General features: G+C 41.8%; 1 protein-coding gene and 1 long non-coding RNA gene across 2 annotated transcripts; both read left to right on the forward strand.

The window, feature by feature from the left end:
* The first annotated feature begins 3,133 nt into the window (after positions 1-3,133).
* mat2ab (methionine adenosyltransferase 2Ab) lies at positions 3,134-8,006 on the forward strand. The gene is made up of 9 exons (XM_076270267.1): positions 3,134-3,336; positions 4,293-4,370; positions 4,760-4,882; positions 5,146-5,258; positions 5,631-5,774; positions 5,884-6,102; positions 6,226-6,408; positions 6,585-6,718; positions 6,889-8,006. Exons 1-9 carry the CDS (start codon positions 3,255-3,257, stop codon positions 6,989-6,991), a joined length of 1,179 nt encoding a protein of 392 aa, XP_076126382.1. The 5' UTR covers positions 3,134-3,254; the 3' UTR covers positions 6,992-8,006.
* Positions 8,007-9,851: 1,845 nt separating this feature from the next.
* Positions 9,852-12,566, forward strand: LOC143106231 (uncharacterized). The gene is made up of 3 exons (XR_012983648.1): positions 9,852-10,137; positions 11,069-11,190; positions 12,071-12,566. It is a non-coding gene; the product is annotated as an uncharacterized LOC143106231 (long non-coding RNA).
* Positions 12,567-13,241: the final 675 nt, after the last annotated feature.

Here is a 13,241-nt window from a genome sequence, read left to right on the forward strand (position 1 = left end):
GGAATTACATTTTCTATTTATCCAAAGTGCCAGATGCCAGTTAATTGCAGGGCCTGTCCCCATGAACTCGGGGTTGAGTGTCTTGCCCAAGGGCACACCTGTGGTGGCCGAGAATCGAAAGATTTTTCAGCTACAATATGTATAGAGATATATACCTGTGACAGCTACACTATGTATAGAGATATATGAGGTAGGCCTCACAGCTACACTATGTCAGACATCCCAACCTGCAAAAAGCCATTTCAGGGAGGTACCCCCCCCCCCCCCAAAAAAAAAAAAAAAAAAGTAAATAAATAAAAAATTAAATAAATATCAATAAAAAAATTACTTTAGCCTTCTTAGATACTGAAATAGTGATGAATAGCCTATGTTTGTTAATTAATTGTCTCTACTCAGCACACCAAATAAGGAAGGCCTATTAGAAATTGTGATAATAAAATATGTAGATTTTGGTAGTTTGGTCTTTATGTAGCCTTGGCAAATAGCCAGTAGGCTAGTCTGGAATAATATGCAGATGAAATGACACTTGTTAAACTCACCTCAGCATGTCTTTTGCAATCATTTACCCCGCCAAAGTCACTGTTAGCCTACAAACAGTGCAGCATGCAAGACTATTGTTATTTTGAACTCTTATGAGACAAGGGTACACTTTCGTGTAGTCTGATGTGAAATGGGTCCTTTTTGGGGGGCACTCTGCCTCTGCCATGACGCGCCTGTTCCTACTGAACTGAACATGAAACAGGCCAATCAGGATGCTCTCTGTCTTGAACAGCCACACACGCACTACCTCTCTCTCTCTCCATCCCCGTCGTGTGCGCGCTACACTCAGATGCACACACGATTTGAAGTTTCGGTCTCGTGTGCGCGCTCTTGCTCGCTCGCTCTAGATTCCGGGAGATTTTATCTAATTTGCGGGCATCAGGGAGCCGTTATCAATATGCGGTAGACTCCCGGAACTTCTGGGAGACTTGGGATGTCTGCTATGTATAGAGATATATGAGGTAGGCCTCACAGCTACACTATGTATAGAGATATATTATGAGGTAGGCCTCACAGCTACACTATGTATAGAGATATATGAGGTAGGCCTCACAGCTACACTATGTATAGAGATATATTATGAGGTAGGCCTCACAGGTTTTCACACACTACCAAGTCATGTGTGAGACAAGGTCACAGATGCAGCACCATGGGCGAGCTGAGAAGAATTACAATATTTCTAGGGTTCTAGACTAAGCTCTAGATACTTCTGAGAGACTTTCTAGGTCAACAGTGTAAATTCCTATTCTCAGCAAACACCCAGTGTAGTCTCATGAGAAGCAAAGTTATTGCACTGTACTGCACTGACCCACTAACAAGACAGTACTAGGAGTGCTTACTGTATACTGTGTATGGAGGTCAAAAGTTCAAACCACACAAGAATAGTCTGCCTCTGACTGGATTCAACAGGAAAGTGCAAAGGTTTCTGGCGCTATTTTTTTATTTCCTGATGTCTGCAATCTGCACCAATACATTACTTAAATAATCTCTAACAAGACCACACCCTCGATGTATGAGGAATGATGACATCATCAATATGAGGACAATCAGCTGTCCACCTTAGGTTCCACATCAGTGCTGATGAAGAGCAGCAGAGGAATTACCACTGGCTTACACATGGAGTCATCAACAGGTCAGTGGGACTTCAGCATCTTGTCTGCTTATTGGAACCTTTAGGTATAAGTATATATACTCTTTTGATCCCGTCTCTGCATTTATCCCAATCCGTGAATTAGTGAAACACACTCAGCACACAGTGAACACACACAAATCCTGGCGCAGTGAGCTGCCTGCAACAGCAGTGAGGGGTTAGGTGCCTTGCTCAAGGGCACTTCAGCCGTGGCTACTGGTCAGGGTTCGAACTGGCAACCCTCCGGCTACAAGTCCAAAGCGCTAACCAGTAGGCCACGGGTGCCTGCTCTCATAACACACTGCACTTACAGTACTGAGTACTCCTTCCATAAAGACCACTTATCTCATTGGATCAGCCCAGGTGGCATGTAAACCAGTATGATGGGGGGTGTTAGGACAATTCTAAGGGCCCATCACTGACAGGGGGCCCCCCCGAAAGCAAATTATCGTCTGTCATTTTCTAGCAGCGCCCTATTCGATACCCCTAATGGTGACTATTTTCCCAGGGTAGTCCTCTGGATGACATGAGTCTGGTTAAGATGTTAATTCATTTCACTATATGGCCTAAATAGAATGTATTGTTCACAGACATCTGCTGATGAGGCCTCACACAAATAAGCAACAACCAAACGCATGAATCACTCCCACAAAAGCATCCCACTAATCTGTCAGGCAAACCTCCCACACCTGAAAGAGCTCACAGAGAGCAGCAGGACTGGAGTAGCTCCCTCAGGATATGGGGGAGATAAGACCTCCAGAAGAACAACACCTGGGGTTGCACCTCTTATCGGTTGCATAAGAGTAGCCTGCTCTCTCTCTTGTCATGAAACAGATAGCCAGATTTATGCCGGGATAGCCTATTGCTATTAAGTTATTAGTCTAAAGATCAGGCCTCCATCTCTCAACTCTGGGGCTCTCTGTGACTGTGTGTGTGTGACCTCAAGGTTTCTGTCAAATTTAATTGAATAAAGATTGTAGGTAAACCCACAGATCTGGTAAATGTGACCGTGTAGGTGTAATTAAGCAGTGCTGACGCTAAGTGTCCTCCAGGCGTGCAGTCACCATGATAACAGCCTTGAAAACAAATTGTAATGGGATACATATGCTGGGTGACAAAAAGGGGTGACACACACAGACACACACACACACACACACACACACAGCACCATGAAACTCTGAAATCATATTGAAATATATGTTTGGGGAAAGACACCTTATAGTATCAATCAGTGAGTTGGGCAAAGCAACTAAACTAAGCAAACTATTTGAGTGCAAGTCATGCATGTTCAGATAATTTAGCCCATAAACGGGTCTTCATGATGGAATAAACCATTCACGGGTAGGCCTACCAAAGGCTCCGCCTTAACAATCTTTGGGCCTACCTTACGAGGCTTATATGGTTTCGTCCGGTGATGCAAGAGGACATGGAAGACCGCGCTGATGACGTCTGTAAGAGGAGGATAAATACCGGTTTGGCCACGCGCTCTTGCATGCGGTCCTGAGGTAACGCAGCAGCCTCGTGGAGCAACAAACTCACTAACAAGGACACTTGGGTTTCAGTGATTGTCATTACAGCCGTAAAGATGATGAACGGTTTTCATAACGCACTTATCGATGAAGACTACTTCCTCTTCACATCGGAATCCGTAGGAGAGGGACATCCAGGTAAGATATCTGTGGTGGAAAGGTTGCTAGCACGTTAGCATCAATTTCAGGTTAATAAAAAAAACGTTTATAGTTTTAGATAAATTAATCTCATTCTGACCTGCACTTCATCATCATTCTGACATCTAATTATTTCCCGAACTTTAACGTTAGACCAACGTTAGTTTTGCTGGAAACCCGTCCTAACAAACGGGATAACACAAACGTCAGTTAACTTCCCACGCGACTTGTGAGAGAAAATGTGTAGTCCAGTGTCTCCGACTGCTTTGACTGATTAATTTGTACAGTCAAACAACGTGTTTCGTTGTGGCTCAACCTTGCGAGATACAGAGTTAACTCTAGGGCAGGCTCTGTGGTGCCGACGGCAGGTTGGCGGCAGTCCGCGTATTCAAGCACTTAAGGCGCCTTCCTCACAAGGCCCAGCTAGCCAGATAGAAGATTAGCATTCCTCACCAGCGTTGATTGATGACTTTGCGGAAACCAAACAATAACATAAACACATAATTATCTATTATGAACTCTAAGCTGTTAATAGCCGGAGTTATTCCGTGTCTTTGGTGCAGTGGCTAAATACACGGTGTACAAGGTTTTTGATGTATTCTGTGCTGGTGCCATCTATGGATTTTAAGTTTTTGCGCAGTCCTTGCTGGTTCCAGCGCACTATGGCGAAACCACGTTGTCAAATGTCAAGATGTTTACATTCTCATGCTTTGGTATCTTGGGAGATGGCTCGGTTAAAAACCTTATTATTAAAGGTCTACTCAGATAACCACATCAGAAGCATAACTATTAACGTTACTAAAATCATCCCTCCCTAATAAGGTTGGCTACCCTACCTATAATACTGGATGAAGTCTTTGTTTGGCTGATATCTGAATGGCTAATATTTGTTCAGCAGTTCATGTGTGATGGGGAAGTGGTGTAATATAATCACCCCCCCCCCTCTTTTATTTCAGATAAGATCTGCGACCAGATCAGTGATGCAGTCTTGGATGCCCTCCTCAAGCAGGACCCTGATGCCAAAGTGGCCTGTGGTACGTTGGCAAACCCATACCTATGCACACACAGGCACCCTCTTTTCCTGTCTGATGCAACTTCTGGAAGAGCCTGCATCAGCATAGCAGGAGTCAGCTCAGCTTGTTAGCCTCTGCTTTTTGTGTCCTGAATGATGGCCACAACATGTTGTACACCCCAGTTTCTCTCATACACTCAGTGTTGCCTCTTTTGTTAACACGCATATACTTTTCAGATGGAAATTAATTTGTATACACTGCACTGACATACTAGACCATGTGTACTCGGTTATGTCCAAGATGCTGTACATGCACAAACTTTTGAAAGGTGTTTTATTAAAGATACTTGGGGTGGTATCTGCACTTCATGGAATGTAGTTGTTGAAGGTGTTCCCCTTCTCCTTACACAGAGACTGTTGCAAAGACTGGCATGATTCTTCTAGCTGGAGAGGTGACCTCACATGCTAATGTTGATTACCAGAAGATTGTCAGGGATACAATCAAGCACATCGGCTACGATGACTCCACGAAAGGTCAGTGTGTATCAGCTTGTCGAAGGCTTGTATTTGTTAGGTGCGTGTGTGTCTTGGGCTTTGACTGTATGATGCTGTAATGTTAGTGTGTTATATAATTAATTTTTTACATTTTTTTTGTATAACTTTACAATGACTTGCATAATACAATTCTTGTATAATATAATTGCACAATATAATACTTGTATAATATAATTGCACAATATAATACTTGAATTCATACTGCACACTGGACATGGTGTCAATTGTGTCTGTCTGTTTAGGCTTTGATTACAAGACCTGTAATGTTCTGGTGGCTCTGGAGCAGCAGTCCCCAGACATTGCACAGGGCGTTCACCTGGACCGCAATGAGGTGGATGTAGGAGCAGGAGACCAGGTGTGTGTGTGTGTGTGTGTGTGTGTGTGTGTGTGTGTGTGTGTGTGTGTGTGTGTGTGTGTGTGTGTGTGTGTGTGTGTGTGTGTGTGTGTGTGTGTGTGTGTGTGTGTGTGTGTGTGTGTGTGTGTGTGTGTGTGTGTGTGTGTGTGTGTGTGTGTGTGTGTGTGTGTGTGTGTGTGTGTGTGTGTGTGTGTGTGTGTGTGTGTGTGTGTGTGTGTGTGTGTGTGTGTGTGTGTGTGTGTGTGTGTGTGTGTGTGTGTGTGTGTGTGTGTGTGTGTGTGTGTGTGTGTAATGATTCTGTCAAGAATTTCAGAAGCATATACTTGACTACAAGTGATTTGTACTGAAGTATTGTGTGTGTTTGTGTGTCAGGGCCTGATGTTTGGCTATGCCTCAGATGAGACTGAGGAGTGTATGCCACTCACCATTGTCCTCGCCCACAAACTCAATGCCAAGATGTCTGAACTGCGGCGCAATGGAACTCTCCCCTGGTTGAGACCCGACACCAAGACTCAGGTACGTTGATGCCTTGGTATTATACTGCTGATAAAATTTAGATGTAAAATTAAGTCCAATGAAATGGCATATTATTATACTCGATGTAATTATACCCACCCCCCCCCAGGTGACTGTCCAGTACCGACAGGACCGTGGGGCAATGTTGCCAGTGCGCGTCCACACAATTGTAGTCTCTGCGCAGCACGATGACGACATCTGTGTGGACGAGATGCGCGACGCACTGAAGGAGAAGGTCATCAAGGCTGTGGTGCCCTGCGTGTACCTCGACGACGACACCATTTACCACCTGCAGCCCAGCGGCCGCTTCGTCATTGGGGGTCCCCAGGTGTGAATACTTGGATGTGTGCAAATGGGGGGGGAGGGGGTGGGGGCCTAATGTCATATTTTAAAGACTTTACTGAGTGCGCTGGCTATTACAGCTGTTAACATTATGGCCTCTGTCTGTTAGGGTGATGCAGGGCTGACGGGCCGTAAGATCATCGTGGACACTTATGGGGGCTGGGGGGCACACGGAGGTGGGGCCTTCTCTGGGAAGGACTATACCAAAGTGGACCGCAGTGCCGCCTATGCAGCCCGCTGGGTCGCCAAGAGCCTCGTCAAAGCTGGACTTTGCAGACGTGTGCTGGTGCAGGTATGCACACTCAAAAGTACCACATTATATGAGACAATCGCACATTTACTGGGTTTTACTGGGTTTTTTCCTAGTCCTTTTCCTAGTCCTATCTCTTAACAATATTTTTTTTATTTATTCAGGAAGGGCTAATGAAGTGAATATTGCTCATGTTTTTATTTCTGTATTGTGTTCAGGTGGCTTATGCCATTGGAGTGGCCCACCCACTCTCCATCTCCATCTTCCATTATGGCACCTCCCAGAAGACCGAGAGAGAACTGCTTGATATCGTTAAGAAGAACTTTGACCTCCGACCTGGAGTTATTGTCAGGTAGGTCCTCACACCCATATGCACATATATATATATACCACTAGGTCGACTAAATGTCCCTTTTGCCTCAAAAGACCGCTTGTTTGTTTCATGAACCTGGTGTAGAAGACACAAAAGTTGCTCCTACTTGACTTGAGCCACACTAATATGTTTATGCTTATGTGTTCCAGGGATCTTGAGTTGAGGAGGCCCATCTACCAGCGCACAGCAGTATATGGACACTTTGGGCGAGAGTCCTTCACATGGGAGCAGCCGAAGAAACTCCAATACTAAAACACACACACACACACACACACACACACACACACACACACACAGCATCCTTGCATGCCTGTTGGTGTAACTACAGAGAAGCCACAGGCCTCAAGGGTGTCACACAGACGCGCACACACGTATTTACATTCTCTATGTAACAGAGGTCCTTTCCACTATGTCTTAGTGCCAGGAGTGACCTGTTCAACTGTTCATGCAAATCTTCCTGTAGCTCTTGTGTTTTACAGTCAACAGCATTTGGTGCTCAAGTATCAAGATGTTTGTTTTTTGTTTTGTTTTTATTTTTTTTATTTTTTTTATTTTCAATTAAGTGCCTACTCCAAGGTGTCCATGTCATGGCGTTCTTAGTATATTTTGTGGGAGATCTTCTGTCATAGAGCCACATTTTGTGTTATTGGTGTCATTGTTTCTAGGTCCCACATTCTCAGTCGGACCAAACATGGTCTTTCTCACATACCCCAGTCAGACCAAACAATATGACTGTTAACTCCCAAGATACTTTCACTCATCTGAGTGAAAATAACAATTTGTACTCCATATGTGTGCACATAATATGGAGGGAACCTGAGGTTCTTCTAGTTTCTGGAAACTATAAGGCTTTTTAATCCATCATATTTATTAACCCTGAGACTTAGCTGTAAACCTCAAACATATTCTTCTGTCGGAGAGACAATAACATATTCCCCACACAAACATACACGCACATAAAGATGATGGTGAATGGTTGAATGATTGTGTCTCGGTGAGCGTGTGAGGGCCCAGAGTGTGGTACAGAAAAGCTCATGGTTCCCCTCCATGCTCACAGGCTGCTGGGCAGGTCCCCTGTCATATCTCTGCTCCACATCCTCCAGCACTAGTGGCAAGGAGAGGCAAAGTCTGGCTGGTGTTGTACAGAGAAACCAGCCTCGTTTACAAGCCTCCCTGGTCTCCACTTCTGCATGAATGGACGTGGAGGAACTTTTATTCCTTTTCCATTTTTAAACTCTCTTTTTACCATTAAAGAGATCTACAATGATCCTATGTGTGTCAAGTTTTCTCTGAATTGACAGTAGTTTTTGCTGTTAAAATAAAGCACAAAACCCAGAAAGTATCTCTTGATGTAATTAATCACAACAATTAGTAGCTGAACAGCAACACAATTGTTAAACATGATACCTGTAACTGATTATCATTCACACAGTTAATCAACAGTGACAAAATTGCCACTCTGCAGATTTACCAGCTCAACAGCTGGTGCTAATCAATCAGATTAGACTACCAGACATATGTTCAAACAGCTGGTGCATGAACAGGTGGATCTATAAATTAACCCTCTAGAGAGAGGTCCTGCTGATAGTTTAAGGGTACGTTCAGACTAGGTGTATTTTTCACAGCTGCCAGTGTCCATTTTAGGTTTTAATCTTATGGAGTAGGCTACCCCTTGTTTTCAAAGAAGTCAAGTCAAGTTTATTTATATAGCGCATTTCATACACAGAGGTCATTCAATGTGCTTTACATAAACAAAACCAAACAATAACAAATAAAAGCATAGAAGGGCAATATAGTCAAAGAATAGTTAAAAGGTAAAGATCATAATAAAAAGAAAACATAAAACACAAGGTAAAATCATTTAAAAATAAAGAATAATTAGTAAGCAAAAACAAAGGCAAAAGTAGTAAAAAAGTAATAAAAGACAAGGTAGAATAATTATCAAGGCAGATTCAGAATTTGTAACTCGGCACAGTTAGCAGAAAGCATCTGAGAACAGTTTGGTCTTAAGTCTAGATTTAAAACTGGCTATAGTTGGGGCCTTTTTGATGTCATCCGAAAGTTGATTCCACAGCTGAGCCGCATAGCAGCTAAAAGCTGCTTCACTAGTTCTAACTGTAGGTTTTACTAGCAGGTTTTTCACCTGGGACCTGAGAGGATGAGAAGGTGTGTACTGCTGAAGCATGTCTGACAAGTATTTAGGTCCTGCTCCATTTACTGATTTATAAACAAGTAAATTCTGTGACTTACTGGAAGCCAGTGCAAGGACTTAAGAATTGGAGTAATGTGGTCAGTTCTCCTTTAGTTTTTGTTAGAATCCTAGCTGCTGCATTTTGTATCACCTGAAGCTGTTTGATAGTCTTTTTAGGAAGGCCTGTGAACAGTCCATTGCAGTAATCAACTCTGCTGGAGATAAATGCATGAATGAGTTTTTCTAAGTCATGTTTTGACATCAGCCCTCTGAGTTTGGCAATATTTTTGAGGTGGTAAAAAGCTGATTTAGTTATCGCCTTCATGTGGCTGTTGAAATTTAGATCACTGTCAATTAATACACCAAGATTTTTAACAGTAGCCTATCCTTTGCCTTCAACCCTTTTGTGTCAAGGAGAGTGGCAACCCTAAGTCTTTCCTCCTTTTTACCAAATATAATTACTTCAGTTATTTATTTGTTCAGCTGAAGAAAATTTTGAGACATCCAGGTGTTGATTTGTTCTATACACTGACACATATTCAAGAGGACCATAGTCGTTTGGTGATAGAGCTAAGTAAATTTGTGTGTCATCTGCATAGCTATGATATGAAATCAAATTATTTTGAATGATTTGTCCAAGTGGGAGCATATAGAGGTTGAATAATAGTGGCCCCAAGATCAACCCCTGGGGAACACCACAGGTCAAGGACGTTGGTGTTGAGGTACAGTTTCCGATGGCAACAAAGAAGCTCCTTTCTTGTAGATATGATTTTAGCCAGCTGATAACTATGCCTGTAAATCCAACCCAGTGTTCTAGTCTGTGTAGTAAAATATTGTGATCAACAGTGTCAAATGCTGCACACTGTAAAAAATACAACTTGCCTTTAGTACTGCCAAATAACTTTTCTGACTAAACAGAACTCAAATAATCAAATAGTGTAGTAAAACTCATTATATCAAGTTGTCTCAACTAATTTGGCAAGTTCACCTAACAAACTTAAGAAACTGAGTTGATTCAACTTGTATAATTAAGTATCTAGTAAGAGAGAAGTTTCCCAAAGTTCACTGAACTTCTTAGTGAAGTTGGCGCAAGCGCATTGTTTCCTAACGTATCACGGAGACCTGCGGCATTGCACGCTTGTCAGGAGGACAGAAGCCTTCCCTACCTGTATGCAGCTGAGCAGATGACCAGACATCATTGTCAAAGGTAAGTAAGACATTTAATTTTATCCAACATCCAATTGTTATGATAGTCAGTCTTTCTCGGTATCGTGTTGCTCTAGCTAAGCTGATCTAAATGCCCACATTCCGTTAGCAACTGTCACTAGCTAACGTTAACACGGTAGCACTAGTGATATCTAGTTATGACTGAATGGTAACGTTAGAAGCTTGCAATGTTCTGGGAAGACATAACTGGTAATGCTGAACAAGGATGTTCCTAAAACATTCACTTTCAGGAACAACTTCGTGTAAAATGGATGTCAGCAAGGAAGGTTCTTGGAAATAGTGTGGTGTTGTTGAAATAGTAGCTATTAGGCTAGGCTAGCCTACTAGCTAATCTTAGTGGCTAAATTCCACAACTAGTGATAGCCGTACAGCGCAATTAGCTGCTTCAGCTCAATTATCAAGGCAAGGTTAGCGATTTCCCTGTTTTGCTTAAAACATGTTTGTTCCTAAAATATTCACCTTTATAGAAAGACCTTTGTGTCGGATGCCAGCGAGGATAGCTAGCTCACTGTGGAGTAAGCTAAACCCCTGATTAAACCTCACTCCCGCCCAAAGTTTTTAGCTAACGTTATATCTTGCAACTGCTGCCACCCCATCTGCTGAGCGCTGCATATAGGTTGAAAAAATTAAATGGCAATGTGATTTTTAATGCAACATATGTCAATAGAATGCAGCGCACATAAAACAATGGCAACTTGTGGAAATAATTATGACACTGAAGTTAGCCCCACATTCATCCAGCCCCACATTCGCCGATCGCGCTCCCTTAAAATATGCTCGTTCGGAGCCAACAAATGGACAGGTTATAGCTTCATCACTACGTAAATGTCCTCCAAGATGTTTAAAAAAAGTCCACTGCACTACAAACCTGACTAACATATGAAAAAATGTTCTACTCTCTGTTGTTGCAGACTCTTCTATTGCTATGCATGTAGAGACCCTCCTGACCCATTACAGGCTCCATCACGGTCACCAGGGGAAAAGCTGGCCCTGCCTCTACCCCCAGTGTGTGTGTGTATCTTTAAGACTTCAGGTACCTTAAATTTTCACATGGCACGATACCATGCAAATGGCAAATCACCTCAGGTCGAAACTACATTCAGTTGTCAATATTGTGCATTCCAATGTGATTGTAGTGCAGTGGACTTTTTTAAACATCTTGGAGGACATTTAGTGGTGAAGCTATAACTTGTAAGTGAGGATAGGAGCAGGCTTCACTCAATGTGTCTACTTTTAAACTTTAAGAGTGCTGGCCTGGATAGTTACATAAAGTAAAGTAGGAGAGAGAGACTATGCATATAGTCTGCATATGCTGCTGTGCACACTGAAGAAGGCACACGCCGAAACGCGTATGTGCAAATAAAAGTGTATATATGCATAGTGCGGCCTCTCTCCTACTTTACTTTATGAAGCTATAACTTGTCCATTTGTAGTCTGCGACCATTGCATTGGCAATGTACAAAACTTTGTGACACACACAAAAGTAGGAAGCACAAACACTTCACAATTAGGGAACACAAAAATGCAGTAGGTGCACCAGTTAATGATGAACTCGACGTGTTTTAAAATGTATGCAAATTATCGCATATTTAATTAGATACTGCCTAATTTGCATATGTAAACATTAAATTACAGAAAACTTGTAATAACATTTTTTTCTCATATTATGTAAGTAATCAACTGGGGAAGTTTCATAGTGATATCTGCTAGTTAAAAAATGTACCCTATTCACCTGTAGTGTCTTGCTTAAGGAGAAAGAATTAAGGAGACTTCTAGGCTGCACCAGTGTTCCTCTCCTTCTCTTTACATTTTCTGGCTGCACCAGATTGTCACTAAAAGACGCGCGGAGAACCATTGTCTTTTCATTTATTTTTTGCAAATTTAGTGATGTAGTTCTGTGCTTTTCCACCAAGGATACAGATGCTGAGGACTACTAGAGGCATGAAAATTGGAATCTTGACCGTCATTGAAGACGACCTCGTCATGAAAGCACCGGACACTGTCACCAATATCGCCATCGCCCTGGAAGAGACTGTTGTTCTACAGGACATCAAGGATCTTCCATCTGCACTGGCCTACCTATGCGGACTCCTGCATGACATGGGGTGCCAATACTTATGACCCCTGTATTTTAAGGAAGAACATTTATTTATTTATGATGCATTATTCATTCACAAAGAAAATTGGTGTCCTTAAATGTTGGATATTCCCTTATTTTTTAACTTAAGGCATTAAGATCAATTTCCAAAAGATGATTTTATATTCCTCTTTTTAGTCAGCGTTAGCAGAGGTGCCAATAATTCTGTAAGTCAGGGGTGTTCAAACTGGCTAAAAATAAAAACATTGTTTGATCTATTTGGATTTTTGAGTTGTTATTTAGACTTGTTTTTGGTTAGAGTCAATGTTTTAGTTGGCATTAATATATATTTTCAAGTTGGGAGCATTTGTTGATTCAACTTGATTATTTAAGTTCTTCTTTCAAGTAGAACTTACTCAAAAAAGCTAGTGAAATGTGTTGACTTGTTTTTTTAAGTTGGAAGAACTTTTGATTCAACTTGAATTTTTGAGTTGCCAACCTAATGTAAGTCCACCTTACTCACAATACTAAGTTGGCATTACTAGATATTTCAAATTAAAAGCACTTGATTCAACTTGAATTTTTGAGTTGCTAACCTACTGTAAGTCCACCTTACTCACAATACTAAGTTGGCATTACTAGATATTTCAAGTTGGGAGCATTTGTTGATTTAACTTGATTATTTGAGTTATTCACTGTCAAGTTGAAATTACTCAAAAAAGCTAGTGAAATGTGTTGACTTGTATTTTTAAGTAAACGCAGAGAGTTTTTTTTTACAGTGCACTAAGGTCCAGTAGCACTAGGACTGATGTTTTACCTGAATCTGTGTTGAGGCGTATGTCATTGGAAACTTTAATGAGAGCTGTTTCAGTGCTGTGATTTGCCCGAAAACCAGACTGAAAGTAATCAAAATACCCATTTGATGTTAGGAAGGTGGTTAATTGATTAAATACTACTTTTTCAATAATTTTGCCAATAAAAGGTAGATTGGATATGGGCCTGTAATT

The sequence above is a fragment of the Alosa pseudoharengus genome, unplaced genomic scaffold (genome assembly GCF_046254945.1).
Source record: "Alosa pseudoharengus isolate Yale_2024_CS ecotype anadromous, Long Island Sound unplaced genomic scaffold, YU_APseudo_1.1 YU_APseudo_1.1_scf_6, whole genome shotgun sequence".
NCBI lineage: Eukaryota > Metazoa > Chordata > Actinopteri > Clupeiformes > Clupeidae > Alosa > Alosa pseudoharengus.